This window comes from Cupressus sempervirens, chromosome 7, assembly GCF_028749045.1.
Source record: "Cupressus sempervirens isolate cs-2001-9-10 chromosome 7, ASM2874904v1, whole genome shotgun sequence".
NCBI classification, from domain to species: domain Eukaryota; kingdom Viridiplantae; phylum Streptophyta; class Pinopsida; order Cupressales; family Cupressaceae; genus Cupressus; species Cupressus sempervirens.
The window spans coordinates 279,468,642-279,492,840 of NC_143124.1; the positions used below are offsets into that span (position 1 = coordinate 279,468,642).

Below are 24,199 nucleotides of genomic sequence, written 5' to 3' on the forward strand. Positions count from 1 at the left end.
GAGGTCGTCCTTGCACAACTCGAATGATTCTTGAAACCATGCTGGAATGCACGATGACTGAATGCTTATGAAACAAGGAAGATATCAAGTGGCTACTTCCAATTTGGTGCAGGAAGCTTGGCACCGAATTTATTGGTCGTGATAAACTCAATGCCTGAAGAAGGCGGAAGCAAAACTTAAATATAAAATGGTGATCATAGAAGGTATGTCTGTTGGAAGAAAGTATGGAGCTTGCAGCGATAATGTGAAGCACGATTTAGAGTAAGAATGATCACATGTGGTAATTTTTTGCTGGTGGTAAGATTGTTATAGTTAAATGTAATGTCCCTTGTCACTGAATTGAAAGAATTTCGCAGTCTGCTAGCTAATGAACTTACAAGTGTTAGTTCTCAACAATTATAATAAAAAATTATCCAAAACATTATACATATTGGAATTTAACACAGATCTTATTTTTTAATCGTTGCTCCCATCTTAAAGAGAGGTCGTGATCTGACACTTAGCTCTTGAGGGAGTGCCTCCTAGGGATCCTATATTGGAACAACTCTCGACTAAGTGACATCATCCCACGGTCTTCCCTCTTGATAAGCCTTATGGATGATTTATTAGATAGATCTATCCTTCTTAGGAGAGATTACTCTCAACCTAAGCCTTACGAACTACCTTCGGTAGGTTCATCTTATCATGTGCATAGGTTTAGTTCTTTCGGTATAATACTGACTTTTAGAGGTGCCTGATCTCTGTCTTATTCTTGAGAGAACTTAATTATGAGTTACTCTACTATTTCAATGCTCGTGTATTGATGGTATGTATCTCAGTTGCTATAGGGTCCGAGTTAATGGTTGTATTTTTGTCTGATGCAAGGGATGGATTAGAATGGATTGTATTGACTATCTTCTAATTACTACTTTTGACTGCTTGTATGATGGGTGCTCAACTTCCTTGAGGTATTTGAACCTTATGGACTATACCTGGTGGATAAGAATTGCGTTATTGCTTCTTTGGTTTTGTGTGCTCTCGTTGTTATGAGGCTAGTAGTTGATTATCTTTGTCAGGCATAAAGGCTTAGGATGTGTCTTGGAAATTATACATGCTCAATTAGTTTTCTCTTGATGTTGTTATTCACTGACGGGTTCAAAGCTCCCTTTTCACAAAACGTTCGCGTCTGAGAATGGAGTTTGTCGAAGGATATATACTTGACTTCCCTTGCGTTGTCTTCCTTCGGTCACATTTGCATAGGACTGCAGAGATTGAGTTTGTTGTAATTCTGAACTGGAAATATTGACGTCCAGGTGGTATATTGCTGTGTGAAGTGGTGATGAATCACGTTGGAGGGTAGTACCCAATGCATTTTGTCTCTACTTGCCGATCCTTTTCTTCGTTTTTTTTCTGTTTTTCTCTCCCCCCATCCAAGCCTCGTTGTTCCATGTATAGTGGGTTGGTTCATAGTTGGTCGTGACTCATCGACCTTGTATATGATAAATGTATTTTGAATACTCTTTTGTTTTCTTGTTTATTATTTCATAATAATAATATTTATTTTAGTAATAATTATTATTATGTAATAGTGTGTATTTTAGTACTTATATAATTAAAAAGAAATTTAACCATTATTAAATAATGATTTAAATTTGTCAAATAGTGAAATTATTATATTTTCTTTACAATCATGATTTTATTGACCATTATTAAATAATGATTGTTAAATTTGTCAAATAATGAAATTATTATATTTTCTTTACAATCATGATTTTATTATTAAATTTGTTAAAAATAATTATTTATTATCTTAAATTACAGGGGTCATTATAGTCCCTCCCGCCCTACTTTTCTTGTCCTCAAGCAATTTGATAGTTTCTTCCTTCTCCCATTTGGCATCTTCTTTAGGTAGATTTCTCCATTGGATCAAATACTCGGTAATGGTTCTATTCCTAGGCTTCCTCTCCCAAGTATCCGAAATAACCTTGAGTTCTAGGACAATTTGACCTTCATCATCCAGTGGGAGTAGTTCTATGTAGGGTTCTATTTGCTTTCCCATTACTTTCTTAAGCCTGGAGACGTGGAAAATATTATGGATTCTATTCCCTTTAGGAAGTTGCAATTCATATGCCACCTCTCGATGTTTCCTTGATTATTCGATATGGTCCATAGAATTGGGATCTGATTTTTTCTGTCCCATTCTTTTTAATTGATGTTTGTTTATATGGCTGCAATCTTAAGAACACTAAATCACCAATAACAAATGTCCTTTCAATGCGTTTCCTGTCGGCATATATCTTTTGTTGATTTTGGGCTTGTAAATTCTCTTTAAGAGTTTTTAAAATATTTGTGCTTTGTTGAATAAAATCTTGTGCACTTGGTACTCGACTCTCTTGTGGGATTAGGTTTGCAAATGTGAGTGCCTCATACCCATATAAAGCTTTGAAGAGGGTCATTCCGATGGACATGTGATGGGTTGTATTATAGCAAAATTCACCTAAATGTAGCCATCTGATCCATGCTTTTTGCTGCCCTGTTACGTAGTTACTCAAATATCCTTCTAACCACTTATTTACTATTTCAGTTTGTCCATCTATCTGCGGGTGGTAACTTGTGCTGGGGGTCAAACTGGTCCCTGCTAGTTTGAATAGGTTTTGCCAATATTGACTGATGAATTTGCTGTCTCTATCATTGATTATGTTCTATAGAAATCCATGAGTCTAAATACTTATCTAAAAATAGTTCAGCTATCTGATGTGCTGATGACTTGGTACTAATGGGAAAGAAATGAGTGTATTTGGTGAGTCTATCCACCACTGCATAAACACTATTCTTCACTTGAACTTTGGGTAAGACGGTAATGAAATCCATCGAAATGCTCTCCCATTTCTGATTAGGAATGGGTAATGGTTGTAGTAGCCTTGTAGGGTGTGTGTGTTTTGCCTTATTTTGTTGGCAAGTCATGCATTCTTGTACATATTTTTGGACATCTTTCTTTAGACCTTTCCATGAGAATTTCTCTCTTCTCTGTTTATATGTTTTGAAATACCCTTGATGGTTGGACAAGGGATTATCATGATACTCTTGTAAGATTGTTTTTTTAACTTTTGATTGCAGGATTAGAAATGCTCTTTCTTTATAAAATATAATATCATCTGAGGTTTTGAAGTCTTCATTTGGAATTTTTCCTTCTAATATTTCATTAGCTTCAGGATTTTTCGCATACTTAGCAATGATATCTTTCTTCCAATCTCCTGAAATAGTGGTAATCATATTGAGGTGGGGGCGTCGAGATAGAGCACCCGCAACTCCATTATTCACCCCCTTAACATATTCTATGTCAAAATCATATGCTTGAATTCTGCTCACCATTTTTGTTGTCGATCATTAAGATCTTTTTGGCTTAGGAAGAAACATAAGTTGTTATAATCTGGCTTAACAATGAACTTCCGACAGACTAGATACTGTTGGAATTTGGCTAAAGTATGCATTATGGCTAGAATTTCTTTGTCATATATGGAATAATATTTTTCTGCTTCTATGAGTTTGCAACTCTCAAATGCTATGGGGTGTTTCCTTTTCATGAGGACTGCTCCAATCCCTTCCCTTGATGCATCACATTGTAGTTCAAAAGGCATTGTAAAATTGGGTATGGCTAAAATAGGGCATTACTCATTGTTTCTTTTAATTGCTCAAATGCTTGCTGAGCCTTCTCGTTCCATGAGAAAGCACCTTTCTTAGTTAAGTTTGTAAGGGGGGCTGCAATCTTAGAGAACTCTTTTACAAATTATCTGTAGTAACTGCATAACCCAACAAATCCCCAAAGTTGAGTTACGGTCTTTAGCTTCGGCCATTCTTTAATGGCTTTGATCTTTTCTTCATCTACACTTACTCCTACATTAATCTTATGTCCCAATTAAAGAATTTCATTTAGTCCAAACTCAAATTTTGAGATTTTAGCATATAATGACTTTGTTTCTAAAATATTTAGGATTTCTTCAATATGTTGCAAATATTCTTCCCAAGTTTATAAATGAGTATGTTATCAAAAAATATGAGAAACTTCCTTAATGGCTGCCTAAAATTATGGTTCATAAATGATTGGAATGTGGCTGTAAGGCCAAAGGGGAGTACTAGAAATTCAAAATGCCCATAATTCTGATTTGGTGATATCCAGACCTTAGATCAATTTTTGAAAAATACTGCGCACCATGTAATTCATCCATTAATTTGTCTATCCTTAGGATTGGATATCTGTTCTTGATGGTTTTTTTTGTTTAAGGCTCTATATTCAATGCACATTCTCATAGTTCCATCCTTTTTATTGACGAGTACTATTGAAGAGGCAAATGGGCTGCTACTAAGTTGAATGTGTCCCATTTCCAATAGTTCTTTAATAGTGTTTTCAATTTCCTCTTTGTATTTATGGGGGTACCTGTAAGGGGCGGTTATGACTAATTTGGTCCCTTCCTCTAATTCTATGCAATGATCAAAGCCTCTTTTGGGTGGTAAGCATGGGGGAATATCTTCAAAAATCTTCTTGTGTTTCTTCCAGATGGGATGTATATCTACATGTATCATTGGTTCATTAGTGAGTGATTTATCAAGAATCATACACTCAACTATCCACTTTCCTTGATCATGTCTAAGGATGCATTGTATTCAATTGCAAGATACTACTTTGGGCAATCCATTAGGCAGTCCCTTTAATGTTATATCTTTTCCTTCATGCTTGAAACATACCTCCAGATTGGGGTTATCTATGGTGAAATGCCCTAAGGAGTCAATCCAAGACATCTCGAGGATGATGTCATTTTGTAGTTTCACAACAAAAAAATCTGCTTTAATGGTGTAGTTATTTAGAGAAATTTCTAATTGGGGGATGATCTCCATGCATTGATCAATGGAACCATTGCCCATTATCACCGTGAAGCCTTTAAATCTTTGTGTTTTTAACCTTCTTTGAACTACTAGATCCCTGTTTTTGAAGTTGTGAGAGGCTTCTGAATTTATTAACACAATCACCTTTTGGCCCTTTAATATTCCTTTTAGACAAAAAGGTTTCTTCCCACTCTCTTGGGTGATTACGGCTGGTGTTCCAAATTGCTTCTCATCCATCTTTATTCTTTTGTTTGGCGTCTTATCCTTTTTAATTTCTTCCATTCTATGAAGTTTTCCCCTCTTACATTGGTGATCTTGAGCCTATGGTTCTCTGCATTTGAAGCACAAACCTTTCTTAGATAATTCATCCCTATTCTTCATTGCTTCTTTACCTTGACATCGATGCCCTGGATTCCATTGTTCTTTGCAAAAGTAACATGTTTTATCTTTATTTTTAGGGGGGTAAGTTCTAAATCTTTCTTTGGATACATTAGATTCCACTTTTTTGGCCTTTTGGATGGCTTCTTCCATTGTTTGAGGTTCTAAAGGGTTAACCATGTTTTTGATAGAGTCTTTTAGGCCTTCAACAAATAAGTATGTAAGCCTTCTTTGGGATAAGTTAGGGACCACGATCGAAAGTTTTTGGAACTCGTTAGAAAGTTCTTCTATGGTTCTGTGTTGTTTTAAATGGGTTAGTTCTTTGAAGTACCATTCAGATTTGATTTGGTCAAATCGTTTGATAAGCTTTTGAGAGAATTCCTAGTAAGAAGTTATGTTCTGATGGTCTAAAGAGAGAAGCCCATTGTGCCACCATTCATATGCTGTACTCTCCAAGTGGAGTACAACAAATTGAAGCACGTCTTCCTTCGTCATTGGGCTAAGAGTAAAATAGGTGTTTAGATTTTGGAGCCCTTTGCGGGCTGTTATTTTTCTTGATCCATCAAAATTTGGTAGCATTACTTTGTTCACCTTATATTTAAGCTCTTTGTTTAGTTGCCTTATGGTTCTTTTAGGGGCCTCATGTTTTTGTCCCTCACAAAACTCTACAAATGTTATGAGTTCCCTAATTTTGGGCTCAAGGTTTGCATAGGCTCTTGCATTTTCTACTGTGTTATTGGTAGGTTGGTTTATTCCTTTCTCTTCCATTTGAATTTCTTCTCTTGGTAAGAAGGGGGATCTCGAGATTCTAGATGATGATGACTTGTTAATATCCGGTTCATTTGAACTTATATCTCTCCCGTGGGAAGAGTTATTCCTGAGGTTATTAATAGAATTCCCCATATTTTGCAAAGCTTTTAGAAGGGTTTGATTGGATTGATCTAATCTTTTGTTTTGACTTATGAGAGTTTGATTGGTTTGTTCCATGAAAGCTCTTAATTCATTGGCCATTTCATTCATCGTAGTTTTCCTACTTCTCTTGTAGGTTTGCATAAAATGTTGTTCTCAAGATGGTATGATCACCACCGTAATGTCCCTTGTACATAAATGAAAGAATTTCGTAGTCTCCTAGCTAATGAACTTGCAAGTATGTTAGTTCTCAACAATTATAATAAAAATTATCTAAAACATTATATATATTGGAATTTAACATAGATCCTATTTCCTAACCATTGCTCCCATCTTAAGGAGAGGTCATGATCCGACACTTAGCTCCTGAGGAGTGCCTCCTAGGGCTCCTATATTGGAACAACACTTCACTAAGTGACATCATCCCACGGTCTTCCCTTTCAATAAGCCTTATGGATGATTGATTAGATACATCCATCCTTCTTAGGAGAGATTACTCTCAACCTAAGCCTTATGAACTACCTTTGGTAGGTTCATCTTATCATGTGCATAGGTTTAGTTCTTTCAATATAATACTGACCTTTAGAGGTGCTTGATCTCTGTCTTAATCTTGAGAGAATTCTATTATGAGTTACTCTACTATTTCTATGCTTGTGTATTGATAGTATGTATCTCGGTTGCTGTAGGGTCTGTGTTAATGATTGTACTTTTGTCTAATGCAAGGGATGGATTAGAATGGATTGGATTGATCGTCTTTTGATTACCACTCGTGACTGTTTGTATGATGGGTGCTCAACATCCTTGAGGTATTTGAACCTTGTGGACTGTACCTGGTGGATAAGAATCACGTTATTGCTTCTTTGGTTTTGTGTGCTCTCGTTGTTCTGAGGCTAGTAGTTAATTATCTCTGTCAGGCATAAAGGCTTAGGATGTGTCTTGGAAATTATACGTGCTCAATTAGATTTCTCTTGATGTTGTTATTCACTGACGGGTTCAAAGCTCCCTCTTTATGCAACGTTTGTGACTGAGAATGGAGTTTGTCGAAGGATATATACTTCCCTTGTGTTGTCTTCCTTCGGTCACATCTGCATAGGACTGCAGACGTTGAGTTTGTTGTAATTCTGAACTGGAAATATTGATGTCTAGGTGGTATATCGTTGTGTGAAGTGGTGATGAATCATTTTGGAGGGTAGTACTTGGATCTTTCTATCTCTACTTCTCGATCTTTTTCTCCATTTTTTTCTTTTTTTTGTCTCCCCCAATCTAAGCCTCGCTGTCCCATTTATATACGTGGGTTGGTTTAGGGGTAGTTGGTCATGACTCATCGACCTTGTATATGATAAACATATTTTGAATACTCTTTTTGTTTTTTTGTATGTTATTTCATTATAATAATATTTATTTTAGTAATAATTATTATTATGTAATAGTATGTATTTTAGTAATTATATAATTACAAAGAAATTTGACCATTATTAAATAATGATTTAAATTTGTCGAATAGTGAAATTATTATATTTTCTTTACAATCATGATTTTATTGACCATTATTAAATAAGGATTGTTAAATTTGTCAAATAATGAAATTATTATATTTTCTTTACAGTGATGATTTTATTATTAAATTTGTTAAAAATAATTATTTTTTAATCTTAAATCACGGGTTCATTAAACTAAATGAGCTCTTGTATCATAAACTTTGCCTTTGTGGCTGCATGCTCGGTTACGAACAAGATTGTGGAGGTGGCAAGGAGTTACAAGAAACAATGCCATCGTTTCAATGTGGCAATAATATTAAAGTGGCCACCAAAAATAATGTAAGGCCAATGAAATGAAAGTATAGAAATATGACCACTCATGTTGAATAATAAAACTTTTACCAAGGTTGAACAATGAAAACTAATAGTAATATTGAAAGATTACCCAAAGTTGAAAATAATATAAAAAGGCCATTGGAAAAATAGTATTATAAAAACATTGGCATAAGTTGGAAATAATAAAACATTGACATATGATGACAATAATAATTTTATTCCTTATGTTTTATAAATTACAATTGTTCCTAGTTTGTTCAAGCTCAAGTGAATACTTTTATGATTTAAAGATATGCACATATTGACCTAGTTAGCTCATGGTCGTCCAAAGTATACTCTTGCTTGCCTAACTGCTTACCCTTAGCCATGGTGGTTTAGGATTCATACCTATTTGCCCAATGATAGGTGCTGCCTCCGTGCCCTGTGAATGGAAGAAAGAAGCAAAGAAATAGTTTGTTTATTAGTCAACAAAATGTGACACAGGTAAGTGCTTACAATTTTGTGTAAAAATGGCGAGGTTAGGCAATTTAATAAAGAAGATGCAAAATTCTACAGGAATCTGTGATCTCATGGATTTCAATGTTAGCACTATTATGGAAGTAATTGGTAAATACTTGCTTGTTATTAATAGAGACCGAAAGGTCAATATATACAAAAGAATAAAACGATGTTTCCTTAAGAAACAATTGTAAAGAATAGAAACATTCTATTCTAGCAGAGAAAACGGGAAAAGCGAAAGCTAACTAAAGCTAACTAGTTATGTACAATAGATTACCATTAACTAATAATAGATGATTATCTATTATCGAAATACCCTCCTTTAATGATTAATCTATCTAGAACACCAAGCTGTCCTCTGAATTTGACAAACTTATCAGGACCAAGAGGCTTGGTGAGGATGTCTGCAGTTTGATCTATGGTAGGAACATACTGCAAATCTATAGTCTCGTCTTCAACCAGTTGTCGTATGTAATGATAGTGAACATCCACATGCTTGGTTCGTTCATGGAAGACTGGATTTCGTGCTAACCTATTAACGCCTTCATTATCAACAAATGGAGTAGTCAGTCATGTTGGTGACATCTGCATATCCCCAAGTATCCGATGAAGCCAAATAGCTTCACTTCTACCTTAACGGTTCCTTTGTATTCAGCCTTTGTAGAGGAGAGAGAAACTGCCTGCTGCTTCTTACTAGTCCATTTGACTGCACCGGATCCCAAATTGAACACATATCTAGAAGTTGACTTTTTATCATCAATATAGCTTGCCCAATCTGAATTTGTGAACACACTGAGTTTAGGATTAGAACTTTGAGAGTATAGAAGTCCATAATCTGAAGTGCCCTTCACATAACGAAGCACAAGCTTTGCTGCCATCCAATGATCAGCTTGAGGAGCTGTCATAAAGCATGAGATATAGCTGATTGCGAAGTTGATATCAGGCCTAATAGTAGAGAGGCAGATGAGGTTGTTTAATAGTTGCCTGTATGTAGTATCATCAACAGAAGGAGAAGTAGACTTTGTGAATAACTTGAGACCTTTCTCCATAGGTGTAGATGCAGGCTTGCAATCTTGCATACGAAATTTGTCTAAAAGGGCCCTGGCATATTTGGATTGAGAGATGAATATACCAGAAGACTGTTGCCAAACTTCAACACCTAGGCAATAATGCATGAGCCCAAGGTCAGTCATATTAAAAGACTGGCAAAAATTCTGTTTGATTCCCTGAATCAAAAATGCCGAACTGCCATTGATGGTCAAATCATCCACATAAATAACCAGAAGGATGATGTCATTGTCAGTGACTCAGTAGTCTTGATGTACAGATTTGAGTCTGAAGAACTCCTCTTGAAGCCTTGATCATTGACGTACTTATCAATTATGATGTACCATGCTCGAGGGGCTTGCTTCAAGCCATAGAGAGCTTTTACCAATTTGAGAACCCGATGGTCTTTACTAGCAACCTTGAAACCTAGAGGCTGCGTCATATAGATCTCTTCATGGAGATCACCATTCAGAAAAGCACTCTTGACATCCATCTAATGGACCTTCTAGCTAAACTGTGTTGCCATGGCTAGGACTAATCTGATGGTGCTCATCTTTGTAGTAGGAGCAAGGGTCTCCTCATAATCAATGCCATGACGTTGAGAAAAGTCCTTTGCCACTAAACTTGCTTTGTATTTATCCAAAGTACCATCCGATTTGTATTTGATTTTGTAAACCCATTTGTAACCAATGGGTTTCTTCCTTGGTGGAAGATTAGAAAGGACCTAGGTGTTGTTCTTTAGCAGGCTTTGGTGTTCAGATGTCATGGCCTGTTCCCACTTTGGAATTCCTTTAGCCTCGGAGTATGCTTGAGGTTCAAGCACACTGTGAATGTTAGCCATGAGAGAAAAATTAACAAACTTTGTAGTTTTGCTCTTTTTCCAAGCAGTTCTCTCATCAATGAGCTCATCATCACAAAGATCAGTAAGTATCTTAGCCTACCACTTGGGCCAACTAGGAGAATGACCGAAATTAGTATCAGGAGATGCGTGATGATTAGGTTCCTCATTAGAAGAATCTGGAGGTGTCTGTACAGGTATCACTGGTATAACTAGAGCTACAAGAGCTACTGGAACCCTCTCATCAGGTGGATCTAATGGAAGCCAAACTCCTAAATCACGAGCCTTCATAGGTTGGTATGCTAGATTAGGAACATGAGAAATAGGCATGAGAGGTCCTCGCTGCTCATCAAAGACTACATCATGATTGTAGATGAGACGAGATGTCTCAACATCGATCAGGCGGTAGGGTTTATGAAGACTATTGTATCCAGCAAGCATGAGTTTCTGACTCTTGACATCCAACTTGGTGTGTGACACATCAGGGATCCAAACAAAAGCAAGGGAGCCAAAAACCTTCAGGTGATTGATTCTGTGCTTGCAACCTAACCAAGCCTCTTTTGGAGTTTTACCCTTGATTGCCACTGTGGGTGATAGGTTCAACAGATAAACTATAGTGTTAATTGATTCTGCCCAAAACTTCTTTGGAACATGTCTATGTTCGAGCATGGATTGAGCCAACTCGGTGATTGTCCGGTTCCGATGTTCAACTACATTGTTCTGTTGTGGCCTGTGGTGTGTGGTTAACTGGCGTTTGATGCCATGTGTATCTAAGAACCTGGAGAAAACATTAGAGCAAAATTCCCCCCCCCCCCCCCCCCCCCTTGTTTGATCTAAGAGTAATAATAGATTTCCTAGACTCTTTTTCAACTAAAGGTTTGAACTTCTGAAATACAGGAAATGCATTTGATTTCTTTTTAAGGAAATACACCCACATTTTTCTACTAAAATCATCAACAAACAACAGAAAATACCTGGACCCAAGAATAGGAGTGGCCATAGGGTTGCAGATATCGGCATGAACAAGTTGAAGTACCTTGGAAGCTCGCCATGAATCACCACTGGTGAAAGGTGTGCGATGTTGCTTCCTAGCCTGGCATGCATCACAAACTCCAAGCTGTTGAGTCTGAATCTCTGGCAATCCAAGAACAAGCTCATCCCGAGCACATTTAAGTGCCCATATCACTAATGCCAAAGTGTGTTGATAGAAGACCGCCGAGCAGCCATAGCTAAGTCCTGAGAATCACCAGAATTAGTAAGTTTGTAAAGACCATGGTCCTCAAGACCCATTGCAACAATAGACTAAGTTGCCCAATCAATGATGGCACACTGATGCGAATTGAAGGTGACATCCAAGAAGGGAGAATGTCACAACAACTGACTGACTGAGAGCAGATTTAATTCCATACCTGGAACGTAGTACACATCGAGGAATATGAGATTCCTCCTTGCAGACTAAATCTGAATGTTGCCTTTGCCGACAATCATGTACTCTTCTCCACCACCAAAAATAACAGAGTCTGAATAAGGATTGTAGTCAGTAAACTAGTCTCTGTGGTGAGTGAATTGACGAGAGGCACTTGAATCAATGTACTAGGCAGACAACTTCACATGATCTGTAGGTTTTTTAGCCATGAAGGTAGAAAAGGCACACTCCGTCTGCTTAGTGTGCTCTGCACTATTCCTTTTGGGCTATGAACTTGATTGCTTAGATTATGCAGCTAAGCGTTTCTGACATTCAGCCTTCATGTGTCCAAACTTGTGGCAGTAGTTGCATTGAATGTTCCTCTTTCGGGAACCATCTGATGTTGGAGCAGAAGACTTCTGTTGAGATGGCTATTGAAACTTGCCTTTATCCTTCTGAAAGGATTTCACAACAAAGGCTTTCTCTGTGGAGGTGGAGGTGGAGCTATTACTGAACTGTTGTTTCCAACGATCTTGCTGAAGCAGAAGTGTGCAGAGATCAGTGAACTTCAAATGAACACTAGAAGACGTGATGTTAAGAGTCTTGATAAAATGCTCATAGGACTTTGGTAAACTTCGAAGAGTGATGACCACAATATCCTCTTCCTCCATCTTGAGACTGATGGCAAGTAATTGATTGTGGATTTCTTGGATCCGATTTAGGTGTGCTTGGAGTGTGGTGTGCTCATCCATGACAATAGAAAACCAAGTGTTCTTTAGAAAGAAAGCTTTGTTTTTGTCAGAAGTCTCATGAAGACCTTTGAGATGTGTCCAAATCTCGGCAGCTGTCTTGTCGGATGGAATCTGTGAAAGCTGATCATCAGCCACGGATAATTTGAGAAGTATCATTGCCTCCTGATTATTCAAATCCCACGTATCCTGATCAGAACTAGGAGCAGTTAGATGCTTCGTAACACCCAGTACAAGTTGATTGGTGTTCTAATATTCAAAAATGGTGATGGTTCGCTGCTTCCAAGTGCCATAATTTCAACCATTGAATTTGGAGTTGTGCTTGAGCAAAATGTTTGTCAGAGATGAGACGTGAAAATCTGTGAAGACATGTTCTTCAAGGCAAAAAAGAGGAAGACCTAGAAAAATCAGAGAGTGACCTATAAGAGAGCTCGAAAAACCCATAAGGAATATAGTGTCATTTTTTGGATTTGCTAGCTCGAAAATTGAGGCACCTAGAAAAATTTGGCAATGACCTAGTTGAGCTCTCGAAAAACCCACCAAGAATTTGAAATCAAAAATTTTTTCTGAGCTCAAATTTTAGGGTTTCGAGCAAAACCCTAGCCGACGACCATGAATGGTCAAAAATTGCAGAAATAATGAGGTTTTCTAATAAAAACACCGACTTTTCTTCAAGGATGGAAGAACATGATTGGAGAGTGTTGAACATACACCAAAGAAATGGCCTAACAAGCCGAAGTTTGAAGAATCAAATGCAAAAACCCGTTTGCAAGAACGACACGTTTTTGCCCCCAAAAACGTGATGCACAAAAAAGGATTCTACAACACAAAGTTGAGATAGCAAAGAAAATCACGGTTTGTAGCAGCACCAAGTTTTTTAGCTAGTGAAAATAAGAGTAGTAAGAAAACACGAGTTTATTAAAATCGCGATTTTGAGGGATGACTACTTTGCAAAAAGACGAAAAATCACATGGGATGCAAGTTTGTTTTCATTCATGAACTAGAGATCATGCAAGTTTTAGACGAATTCGATTTTTTTTTTTGATGATTCTCCAAAATTTGAACGGAAACCCTAGCTGGATTTTTGTGAAACAAGAAAACTTAGAAATTATTTCAAAAAAAAATTTAAGAAATAATTTCAAAAGAAATTATAATTTAGTTTTTTGAAAAAAATTTGAAGTATTGGCTCTAAAACCATATTAGGGAAGTAATTGGTAAATACTTGCTTGTTATTAACAGGGACCGAAAGGTCAATATATACAAAAGAATAAAACGATGTTTCCTTAGGAAACGATTGTAAAGAATAGAAACATTCTATTCTAACACAGAAAGCAAAAAAAGCGAAAGCTAACTAAAGCTAACTAGTTATTTAAAATAGATTACCATTAACTAATAATAGACGATTATCTATTATCGTAATAAGCACAAGGTACCAGTAATGTGAAAAACTGGTGGAAAGCTAGATTATGCTGCTATTGACCTTACATGAGCAAAGTAGACACCCACACATTGCGCATTATGGAATGCCTCATAGATATAGTGTTTGATGAATTCAATAATGTGTACTGGTCAAGATTGAATCCAAGCGGATTTTATTGCTAGCAAAATCTCTACAACGTCCTTGGCAATGATGAACATTCTATCATTAATAGAGGTTATTTAAGATACATGAATCATCGGCAACATTATTAGACACTTAACAAAATATAGAAGCTTAAAGTATGATCTTGAGAAAGATTTTGAGTCGACTATTGATAACATATAATTGGAAGACTGATATGATATAAGGCAAAGTGAAATGGAGGGTTGCATAGAATGCAAGAAATGCAGTAGACAGACTAACTTTTATAGCTGGTCTGATTAGACAACTACTAGAGCTGATAAAAGTTAATGAAATCAACTGACACTGCATTCATTTTCTAGCCTGCACCACAAAGGGAATTTGTGTGAGTGGGTAGCCGAAAGGAAAATCGAATAAGAAAATATTTTAAAAAGAAACCTTCTATTGAATGCAAGACAAATGAATATACATGGAGCTCGTAGGGCTGGAGACACGTACCTAAATCATTTATACAACCACAGGCTGAAGTCCAAATTTCTGCAAATTCTATGGTATAAGGTCTCATTGAGAGAGAATGAGTGCTTGTGACTTAAAAGACAGCAGTAAATTATCTAACCTGTATATTGTGATCTATCTTTGTAAGGATGGCTCTCCGTGCAATTACTTGCCTCCAATTTCTTTCTTTCCCTTCTCACTTGATTTCCTGCAATCTGCGAAAAATTGTCTTGCTACATCATGTGTATCCACCTTGAATACTCCTGTGCTCCTCCTTTTCTCCATAGTATTTCCCCACAATGTTGCACGCTTTCCCCCCTTTATCTCTTTATTTAAAATCATTCCTATTTTGAGGTGATGGATGGCACCCCACTTTTTGCTAAAATCTGCAGCAACTTAATTTCTTAAATCTCCACACCAACTTTTCTCTGCGTAGTGGCTAAACTATGAACAAAAGAGAAACACAGAAAAATCAATTTTAACTGCTTCATTTAATGGTTCTGAGACAATGAAACCAAATTTAATCACTGCACAAACCTAAATTTGAAGAAACATAACATCTACATTACCATTTTTAGTATACTTTATTACGTACAGAGGTTCTTTGAACATTTATGTGGCTAAAGAATTCCTCTCATTGCAATAAACTAGTTAATGAGATTATGACTTTTCCTGGATAAATGAACTGTAGTAAATTTTTATGGAACTGGAGGGAAATAAGTTTTTAAAAACTGATTTTAGTAGAGAAATAAATCCCATTTTACAATTTCAGTCTCTATAATGGTTTTCTTTTTATATGTGCAATACATAGAAATTCAATGCATGATCTTAACATAAAATTTGTTCAAAATTTGGTTTCCATTCATATATATTAAAATATACTAGATTCAATGAAATTATGATTAGCTTGTTCCTTTTTTGTTAAATTACTTATGGAAGAGTACTTTGACTTATTAATGCCATATAGGTGTCTCTGCCTCGTCTCAAGGCAATGACATGGAGTATGGAGAATCAAAATTCTACCCCTGCAAATCGAGTGGCTGTGATTAATCTTAAAGTATTTATCTTACATAGAACTCTTTTGATATTTGCAATGCGTTTTTTGTATTTTTATTTTTTTCATATTCACTCATGCACCTCTAATGTCTTACATTATATAAGCATTTTAATAATTTAATTTGCACCTTTTAGTGTGATAAAATAAAACAGATGTATGCTATAATTGCTCTTTGAATTAGAAGGGGAACTTCTTGTAAGCCTTAGCCAACACCAATCTAATTTGAACAGTATGTATTGCTACGTACAATCTGTACAATGTTTTTCTGAATTGTTCATGCTTGTGCTAAGCAAACTTATGGTGTGTCCTTTTGGACTCACCTAGGGTGCAGGTTGATGTGCGGTCAACTCAAGGTGGAAAGGATTTTATGCTATTTGACAGAAACTAAACCCTACAACTATCATATTTATGTCATTCAACAATGCAAGTACTCATATAAGGATTGGATAGGCTAGAATTCAAGCACATAATTGATATTAAACATCAGTAGAAAGCTACAAGCTCCAAATCTAAGAGTAAATGGGCTGTTCAAAGCTTGAAAGTTGCAAGTAACAATTTTATCTACCTCAAGCCACATAACAAATGATACAGGACAACATAATAGCAATTAAGAAGCAAGATAAACATTGCCAAATAACACTGAATCAATGATACTAGATTCCTCAACACAGTGCGAAACGAACTTTGTTTAATGCTTAGAAATCTGTTGCATGAAAGGTATTAAAAAGGGTAAACACCACTTATCTCATAAGAATATATTGGCTGCATGCAACACAAGCTATTACTAAAATTAACTCCAGTAATAATCCTAACTTAGGCAATCTTTGATAAGGATCATGGATACATACATCAAATGGCAGATCTAGAAGGTCATCTGGTAATAGTCTCTCAATAAATAGGTGCTAAATGCAGCATTTTATAGAATATCATCTTCTTGAAAATACAGAGCTAAAATTGGACTACTGACTGGTGCCTTTGGAGATTATTTTTCAATAACATTTTCCTTTCTTCTGATCATGTTGGACCCATTGATGAAGTTTGAAGTTTGATGTTCTGAAAACCAATGATTTGAATCTGATAAATCCTTTGTTCTGTTGACCTCTCTGCCTTAAACATTTGCTAGAACATGCTAATATGATGAAGCTATGCATACGGAAATCATTGTTTTTGGTTAATCATGGCATGCCACTGAAATAGTGACAAAAGTTTTTCTAGTATAAATAACAAATAACCGCTGCATAAACTTTTCTGGGAAGATGATCTCCTGGAATGATGATGTATGCTTAAAAACCTTAACTAAGTGCCCTTTTTTAAAGTGATGCTGCAAACTAATAAAATCTGACCTTTTTATAATTAATTGCTGTTACAAGTTTTCATAAATCATTAAAGACTGCTTCTTTGACTGTTCGAACCTTAATCAAATGACTATGATTACAGCTGTTTGATGAAGCTTTTATTGCTTCTCAGAACTATGGAGAGATATCTAATCACTGCTATTACCTTTTTATAGACAAAGTCTTTGCTATTGATAAAACAAGGAATTTCCTATTTTGAGTTGTGCACCTTTAATACAAAATTGAAAAACAAATCGGAGCCTTTCATGGAAAAGCACCTGCTCAACAATACCAGATGCAACTTTTGTAAAATCAAGGCATCCCCTAATGTAGGTGCATACCTATGTCTATCGTTGTATCTTTTGTAAAAACCTTTGTTACCCGGGGACACATCCCAAGTTCTAAAACCCCAGTCCCTGTACTGGAAACGATTCAGGGACTTGGGGACAGCCAGGGGCTGTTCTCTCCCCATATCCGCTCAAAACACGTGGATGGCTTCAATTTCTTTTGTGCACAGCTGTACATATTAGGGATGGCTGGGGATGCCTCGGATGTCCCTTGACTGTCCCTAGGGCAGATGGGCACACTGATGGGATAGTTGATCCCAACTTAAAAAACACATATTAATTCTTTCTTTTATAAAACTCTTTATCTTTTCATTTTAGAGTGGCTCTCTCCTTCCAAGTTCGCCCTGACATGCTTACTGCTGTTTGGTAGTTAATTCCTTCTAATTGGGATCCTCTTATTAGCATTGGGAAAAAATTAAAGTGTCTGATATTTTGGGTAACATTCCGTTAATAATCATGAAATTAAGGATGTTGTTACAGTCATGGTACATGCTCCAAATCATATAGCAGACTGTTTGCAAGGTGTTGGGAAAGTCTGAAAAGTGAATTGCAGACCCGACACATGCATCTTAGTCAGTTTGTGGCAATATATCACTGCTGGGTTGATTTGGGTCCTTTCTGGAAGATTTGGTGAATATTGGAGGTTGCATTAGGGTGCCATCTTGCTGTAGCGGACCCATATCATGATTGGAACTGCATAGAAGACTTGTTTATATTAATATCAATGAACTTAGAATGAGTTGAAGATGTAGTTTGATGGGTTTAACCCCAATTTAGATCATTGGTGAATTTGGTTAAGAGTTAGAAGAGCATAGGGAGACATATACTTGATCCTTTGCTTGTAGCATCCCTTTCTAGAGTGAACTTCAAATCCATGACAGTCAACTGAAGCACAGTTTCCAAGGTATTTCATAGGAATGCTATCTCATGTACTAGCACTACTGTGTGAATGATTATCCTCCAATGCAATGTGACACTAGAATGTGTACACTGCTAATTTATATCACACTTAAATGATAGTAGTGGACTTCAATTGGGAAGATGGGTTATTACTCTTGTTGCTATTGGCAATGAACTCCAAATTATGTTCTTGGGTGTATTTTAATTTTGTATGTTATTATATTAATATGATATGCATACGAACAATGAATTCCAAATTGTGAATGCAAATTAGGTTTTGAAATGTTGTTTGTTAAGGTTTTGTGATGTTTAAATAACAAGCTTTATCCATCTCTTGCTCTCTCATCCTGCTGATGGATCACGTAGTGTGATTTGAAACGTTGATGGCAAAAATCTTTACACAATCTAATCCAGAAACTAAGTACCATAGCTATCATGGATTGTGGAAATCTGATCACATTAAGCTTTATCCATGTTTTCATATGAATGTAATGCTCAAAACTCATCCCCTTATCCCCTACCATACCCTGTAATGTCCCCTTTTTAGCATTCATAGCATGATGTTGTCGTTAGCCTATTTCCCCACGGTCCTGTAGGCTAACCAGGACATTAGAGGGGCTTAGAGGCCATTTGGCCTAGATAGTTTCAGTTGCAGGTCTTTCTGAGGGGTTTTGAGACAACTTTGGGCATACTTACTATTTATAGTAAGTCATCTTGGACATGGGCGGACATCCAATGGCAACGGTATGTCGATAGTAATTGTTTAAAATCGACAAGAAGACTTGTTCATCATTGATAAGATTTGTTATGCATTGATAAAGCTATTTTATAAAGTTAAATTTAAATATTTAACTTTATTAATGCATAGACTATAGTTTGTGGGAAATATTTAAATTAAAAGAGTCCTTTTTATTTTATAACACATTGGAGACATAAGTTACATAAAGGGAGTTATGTTTTATCCCACATTGAGAAAACGAAGGATTGAGCTCTTGTGAGAACACTATAAAAGAAAAAGAAGAGCTTCTTTTTAGTATGCTTGGAAATATCAAAGAAATTGGAAAATTTTCTGGAGATTGTCTCAATAGTTTGGAGGACGAAATCCCTTCAGGCTGAAAATCTTGATGCCATTGAAAGATATGGTCTTGAGATTCAACATAGTAGCAGTCCGAAAAAGCGGAACCGAAAAAGCAGGCTGAAAAAGCGGGTACAAAAAAGCAGTCCGAAAAAAGCGGAACCGAAAAAGCAGCCGGAAAAAGCGGGTACGAAAAAGCAGTCCAAAAAAGCAGAACCGAAAAAAAAAGCAGGCCGGAAAAGCAAATCGGAAAAGCAAAGTAGAAGGGGCGGCATTGAAGGAAATTATTACAGCCATCTACAACTAGGTTCTTTTGTTAGTATTGCTTTTTAGGGTGTTATAAGCTTTCAACTGTAAGTGTGCATTATACCAGCATTGTCATTTTGTAATCCATGTAAATGCCAAAGTCTTGGCCATATTTCATGAGCATTGTATTAGAAATTTCATTGCAAATTAATAAGATAATAGTTGCTGGTGTCATTTAAGTAATACAATATCATTATTTATTAGCTAGTTAGTTTGCATACCAACTGTTTGTAAAAATGCCAATTGGCTGTAGGTGTTCATTTCTCATGCTTAGATCATATATATGCACTGAATATTGTCAAAATTAGTAGCACACTCATGTTAGGCCATTGGTAGTCCATTTGTAGTCTTCTAGCACAAGATTCTCATTGATGCAAATTGAAGAAAAAGTCATTCGAAGCTAGCTGAAATACTATATTAGTCATATGTCCCTTGCATGTGAATTGTTTGATGAAATCCCTTGAGCTTTCATCAGCGTTTTTTTGAGAGCAGATTTGAGGTGGCTTATTACAGTGGTATCAGAGCTTGCTTGCAAAGTGTTTGACGAAATATCAAACAACTGAAGTATAAAGATTTTTGGTGTTTGAAGAAGTTATAACCTATTGGAGTTATTAAAGTGGTATCAGAGTGGTTTCCTGCCATCCTGTGGAGGTCTTATTGGGAATTTGGATTAGCCAGATAGAGAGAAAAATGTTTGACAAAATGAATGCTGGTCCAGATCAGGGAAAGGAAAGATTCTTACAATTATTAGACACCTTAGCACAGGGACAGCGATCAGCAGAGCAAAGAGCACAGGAACAGAGTCAGAGATTTGAGCTTATGATGCAGATGATGGCTCGTCAAATGGGGTTGAATGCTAATGTGGTTGGAGGAAATAATCAGAATGGTAATAATTAGGATGGGGCACATAATGGAGGTGAACAAGTTGAGAACAATTTCGGTCATGCACTCCAGCAAACTAGGACAGTGAGTTCGAGGCCCATGGTTCCAACATTTCCTCCTAGAGCTCCAGAGCAGCCCATACCAGAGTCCCAGATCACTGATATACAGGACCAACTGAGGAGAGATTGGGAAGCCGGAGGTCCAAATTTTATAGCTGCAAGTACCTTTAGGGAATATATAGATGTGCGGATGAAGCATATGCCACGTGGACATGACAAGAACCAAAGTTATGAGCTATGGAAGAAAGTAGGGAAACTTCAGTTACCATATTATGATGGCTCGGGGAAGTCTACAGCAAGAGCTTGGGTTCAAAAGCTTGACACATATTTTCAAATGAACCCTATGCCTGAGGAAGAAGCTATTAAGTATGCAGCAATTCACCTGGATGGGTTAGCACACAAGTGGTGGCATCATGGTATGGTCACTATGGGTCATGCACACATTACCTCATATGTGGAGTTTACGGAGAGACTGATTGAACGTTTTGATAGGCCTAAGGATCGTACCTTCCCTATGATAGGCAGAAACTTGTATGAGGAGTTTAACAGTCATGCTGATTCAATACAGGGAGACATTAGCACATCTTCAGGTAATGGTTTATCTGCATCATCTTCACAGGTAGAAGGGGTTTCAGATGTTGTGCAGGTTGAGCCAGTTGCATCAGAAGGTGATATCATAGGCACACCGGATTGCGTGATTGACACAAATAGTGATTCCAGTACAGTTGGGCTGGATGAAGTTACAGCAGTTGAGGATACTGTCATGTTTGAGGATATTACAGTTGATAAGAAAGTGAGCATTCAGGACTTTGCAGAAAATGAGTATCAAGCACAGTTGGATGCTTCTTCACATGAGATAGAGGCTAGTAGCTCTTCACTTGGTTTGGCAAGCCAGCTAAAGATAGGGGACAAAGATATTGTCGCGGCTTTATCTCATCATGACAAGATGCATGGATTGATTGAGAATCACATTTGGATGATTCAACTGTAGGAGAGACAGAAAGGAGTCACAACAGGTTCTTGTGACGACTTACAGCAGATCAAGGAAGGCATGGAGGCAATGAAGGTAAGTTACATACACCTATTTTCAGATCGCGATCATCTCCTTAATCTTGCAGGGATCTATTTAGATGCATTGAAGAAGGAGGAGGAGGTTGATTGGTTTTCTCATGAGCTGGAGGATACTCGGAATTCCTTGGTGTCTATTCAGTTGGCTCTCCAGGATTCTGAGAGACATGTGGACGAGCTTTGTCTTGAGGTGAGCTCAGTTCGGGAGTTAGTGCATATAGCAGGGACTCAGTTTTCTTTTACAGTCAGGTCACATGTTGATGATTTCTCAAAGATGACAAAGTTTACAAGAGAGTCCCAGGATCTAATTATTACAGATGACACCCAGGGGGATGTTGTGGACAGTTTTGAGGACTTAGTTTCCTCAGCAGTTTCTTATGGTACGGAGGGGTTGGACAGCGATGCTACAGTTTTTGATACTAATGTTGATATGAGCTTTGGAGTTGATTCGCAGGATATGGATGGTAATACTCTAGAGACCAGTAACTTTGAGGATACTCCTTTAGACAGTGCGTCAAAGGAGGTTTGTAGGAGACAGTCTAGCCAGTGCCATCATGTGTCTAGTTAGTTGAGAGTTAGTGAACGAGACATTTCTATCGCTTGCCAGCATTTTGACGCTGCTCGTCAGTTGTTAGCAGTTTATGGATGGGGTTCTCCTACTAGTGATGAGCAGGGAGGTAGTTATCTTTTCTTGACAGAGATCCACTCTTTATGGGAGGCTATTTAGATTCTGAGACAGGATTATATGCAGTTGGTAGCCGACAGAGATTATCTTATGGAGTGGGGGAGTATAGCATACGATGCATTATTGGCCAAGGAAGATGAGGTGAGTGAGCTTACTCAGCAACTCGAGGTGACTTCTGAGATTCTTGAGAGTACACAATGGCTTTCGAGGAGTCACAGTTTCATTTGGCTAAGGTGACCATGGAGTTAGAGCGATTGCAGTCTTTACCAGATTCTGTACAGTCACAAGCTGTGGTGTCTGCTGATCCGAGGATGTCCATGGTCGAGATTGTCAGAGACAGTGGAGATGGGGATGCATCCATCCTTGATACTAACATTGGCATATCGGTTCCGTTCCCACTAGAGTCAGGTTCAGTTGAGTTGGGTGCTATAGCAGATTGTTGTGGTATGCCTGACATGGTGGTGGCCTCTAGTACTGATGGCACGAAGACTAGAGATGTTGTATCAAAGATCATGTGTGATGTTGGTGATCCGGTAGTTGGCATGGTTCCTGCTAGTGATACTACTCCCTTGGCGATGTCTTCGGAGGTAGTAGTCAGTTCCAGCTTGGTTAGTGATCGATTGCAGTTAGTTTCATCTGGGTTGCAGTCTGAGCCATTGACTGAGATTGGCGCATTCTATCGGCATTACACTGTGAGGTATGCTCATCAATTTACCTTTGATGACCATGTTGATGAGATGATGATACATAGATATACTTTGATTTCTAGTGCTTGTCATCAGTTATGGGACAATTTGACGCCACAGGATGAGAGTTGTGATGGGCATGACATGGTAATAGGTTCTATGGTTGATAGCTTGATAATACATGACTTAGAGCAGGAGTTTGGGAGTGATGCTTCAGCGGTTGTTGTTATTGATTCTACTCCTTTGGCTATGACATCTCCTGACTTAGCTGGTGATCAGTCACAGTGGGTTGTATCACTTGTTCATGGTGAGTTGTTGACTGAGATTGGTTCTTTTTACCGGCAATATACTAAAGGATATGTTCATTGGTTTGCTTTTGATCCATGTGTTGAGGAGTTGATGGCAGACAGATTTGGACTGGGCTCTCATTTTTGCTATCTACCGTGTAATGACTATTCACCATTAGCAGTGCATGGGTGTTATGGTTATGAGACAGTGGCCGGTAATCTGCAGAGTTGTGTTAACTGCAGTAGATGTACAGTGTGTGGATTCTCTGTATTTGGTGCAGTTTCATGTGGGAGTGGTCACCATTGTAGCAGAGTTGGAGTGTGCATTCCGCATAACACGATGGGTTATGTGGATGGTGTTTATTATGTTGACAGTTTGGGTGATCTACTCTACTTGGGGTCTAATATTTTGAGGGTTTGTGCCTCGTGGATTCCTGACTGTGGCAGTAGTGGATTTGGAGTTCAGTTGCACCGTGATTCACTATTCATTTATGGATTCCTCTTTGTTAATTTTCAGAGGTTGTTGCAGGAGCCTATGTTGATTGACAGCAGTATAGTTCATGACTACATTTGGGATCCAGGTGGATTGATTGGGTTGTTGTTCGGCCATTGCTTGGGGACAAGCAATTTTGGGAAGGGCGGACTGTAATGTCCCCTTTTTAGCATTCATAGCATGATGTTGTCGTTAGCCTATTTCCCCACAGTCCCGTAGGCTAACCAGGACATTAAAGGGGCTTAGAGGCCATTTGGCCTAGATAGTTTCAGTTGCAGGTCTTTCTGAGGGGTTTTGAGGCAACTTTGGACATACTTACTATTTATAGTAAGTCATCTTGGACATGGGCGGACATCCAGTGGCAACGGTATGTCGATAGTAATTGTTTAAAATCGACAAGAAGACTTGTTTATCATTGATAAGATTTGTTATGCATTGATAAAGCTATTTTATAAAGTTAAATTTA

The 24,199-nt window shown here is 37.5% G+C and overlaps 1 protein-coding gene across 2 annotated transcripts in view; it reads left to right on the forward strand.

Annotated features, from left to right (window-relative positions):
- Positions 1–24,199, forward strand: part of LOC149546508 (uncharacterized) — a 194,059-nt gene that overhangs the window by 83,640 nt on the left and 86,220 nt on the right. Inside the window, exon 4 of one of the 2 annotated variants that reach the window (XM_089791230.1) lies at positions 15,522–15,611. The exons of the other annotated variant lie outside the window; for it this stretch is intronic. Coding sequence (XP_089647356.1) covers positions 15,522–15,611 — 90 coding nt within the window. The remainder of the gene's footprint in view (positions 1–15,521; positions 15,612–24,199) is intronic. 2 annotated transcript variants of the gene reach the window in all.